Source organism: Nycticebus coucang, chromosome 5 (genome assembly GCF_027406575.1).
Source record: "Nycticebus coucang isolate mNycCou1 chromosome 5, mNycCou1.pri, whole genome shotgun sequence".
NCBI classification, from domain to species: domain Eukaryota; kingdom Metazoa; phylum Chordata; class Mammalia; order Primates; family Lorisidae; genus Nycticebus; species Nycticebus coucang.
The window spans coordinates 128,451,906-128,454,554 of NC_069784.1; the positions used below are offsets into that span (position 1 = coordinate 128,451,906).

The 2,649-nt window shown below is 40.7% G+C and overlaps 1 protein-coding gene across 1 annotated transcript; it reads left to right on the forward strand.

Moving 5' to 3' along the window:
• The first annotated feature begins 444 nt into the window (after positions 1 to 444).
• On the forward strand, positions 445 to 1,165 carry LOC128585593 (involucrin-like). The gene is given in 2 exon segments (XM_053590619.1): positions 445 to 841; positions 954 to 1,165. Coding segments are annotated over 2 exon segments (609 nt in total).
• The last annotated feature ends 1,484 nt before the right edge of the window (positions 1,166 to 2,649 follow it).

A 2,649-nucleotide genomic window follows, 5' to 3' on the forward strand; every position in this document is an offset into this window, starting at 1 on the left:
TGGTGGAATGGGGTGGGTGGAAGCTGGTTAGGAAAGGGCGAAAGAAAACAGGGAGAGAAGTGTCTATGCTGTGAACATGGACAAGTGAAGCATCTACGCTGTGAATATGGACAAGTGAAGCGTCTATGCTGTGAATATGGACAAGTGAAGCGTCTGTGCTGTGAATATGGACAAGTGAAGCATCTGTGCTGTGAATATGGACAAGTGAAGCATCTGTGCTGTGAGTATGGACAAGTGAAGCATCTGTGCTGTGAGTATGGACAAGTGAAGCATCTATGCTGTGAATATGGACAAGTGGAGTGTCTACGCTGTGAATATAGACAACTGAAGCATCTACACTGTGAATATGGATAAGTGAAGCATCTACACTGTGAATATGGACAAGTGAAGTGTCTGTGCTGTGAATTTGGACAAGTGAAGCATCTGTGCTGTGAATATGGACAAATGAAGCGTCTGTGCTGTCAGTATGGACAAGTGAAGCGTCTACGCTGTGAGTATGGACAAGTGAAGCATCTACACTGTGAATATGGACAAGTGAAGTGTCTATGCTTTGAATATGGACAAGTGAAGGGTCTATGCTGTGAAAATGGACAAGTGAAGCATCTACACTGTGAATATGGACAAGTGAAGGGTCTGTGCTGTGAACATGGCCAAGTGAGGCGTCTAGGCTGTGAATATAAACAAGTGAAGCATCTGTGCTGTGAATATGGACAAGTGAAGCGTCTGTGCTGTGAATATGGACAAGTGAAGCATCTACGCTGTGAATATGGACAAGTGAAGTGTCTATGCTGTGAATATGGACAAGTGAAACATTTACACTGTGAATATGGACAAGTAGAGCGTCTGTGCTGTGAATATGGACAAGTGAAACATCTACACTATGAATATGGACAAGTGAAGTGTCTGCTTTGAATATGGACAAGTGAAGCTTCTATGATGTGAATATGGACAAGGGAAGCATCTACTATGTGAATATGAACAAGTGAAGTGTCTATGCTGTGAATATGGACAAGTGAAGCATCTACACTGTGAATATGGACAAGTGAAGAGTCTGTGATGTGAATATGGACAAGTGAAGCGTCTACTCTGTGAATATGGACAAGTGAAGCATCTGTGCTGTGAATATGGACAAGTGAAGCATCTATACCGTGATATGGACAAGTGACACGTGTGCGCTGTGAATATGGACAAGTGATGCATCTACTCTGTGATATGGACATGTGACACATCTGTGCTGTGAATATGGACAGGTGAAGAGTCTGTGATGTGAATCATGGACAAGTGAAGTGTCTACACTGTCTATGGACAAGTGAAGCGTCTGTGCTGTGAATATGGACAAGTGAAGCATCTATACTGTGATATGGACAAGTGAAACGTCTGTGCTGTGAATATGGACAAGTGATGCATCTACTCTGTGATATGGACAAGTGACACATCTGTGCTGTGAATATGGACAAGTGAAGCGTCTCTACTATATATATGGACAGGTGAAGCGTCTGTGCTGTGAATATGGACAAGTGAAGCATCTACACTGTGAATATGGACAAGTGAAGTGTCTGTGATGGGAATATGGACAAGTGAAGGGTCTACACTGTGAATGTGGATAAGTGAAGTATCTACACTGTGAATATGGACAAGTAAAGTGTCTGTGCTGTGAATATGGACAAGTGAAGCGTCTGTGCTGTGAATATGGACAAGTGAAGCCCCTACACTGTGAATATGGACAAGTGTTTGTGGTGTTTTGCTGTGGGAAGTGCAAAAGGGAGGGGGTCACCTCATGAGGAAAATTGGGGTTGAGTGATTTATATTTATGTGGGAGAAATATCAAAATCATATGGAAGGGAAAGATCTGAGAAAGGAAAATTGGTGATTTTCTTGAGAAGAAAGGGATACCCCAGTAGGTATCCTCTGCCTGGCATATGGCTGTCTCCCTCTCAGTAACAGACAGTGTTGGGGGTCACAGGCTGGTGATGGACAGATGAAGGGTGGAGCATACAAATGCCTCTTTCAATTATATCCATTTTTCAGGGAAATAGCTGAGGGTAAAGGCAAGTGAGATGATGTGAGGAAAGTAAAAAAACAAAATGTTTTTTGAGAAATTTTGTTAGATAAGTAGGAAGTTAAGTAACTAAGAAAATATATTTCTCATGGGAAGAATGCAATGATGAATGAGGTGATTTAGAAAAATGTGGTGAATTAAGCAGTCTATGATGATTTTTAAAAGTGTATGTAAGGAGTAGGGTGCCATCCCCATATACTGGAGGTGGCGGATCTAGAATCCAGACTAGATTGGTGAAGACGAAAAATAATAATAATAAGCATGATGTGTAAGTCAAGCATTCATTCCTTTAGGCCAAGTTGACAGCAAACCACTGAAATACAATGTTCCTTGGGACTTCACTGTAATCCCAGGGAGAAAAGAAGTATCAAAACTAGAATTCACTAGGCTAACCGTGAATTGACTAAGGTCATTATATATTTACTTAAATTATTATTTTTTGCTAATATAAAGGGTTGAGATACAAATTAATTTCAGTTATAAAAATATAAAATCCCATATTCTTGCCCACCTGAGTTTGAAGTGAGACTAAGATTAATGCACTCCAAAATTATGTTCCAAATTATTCCTTACAGACCTGACCAGAATAT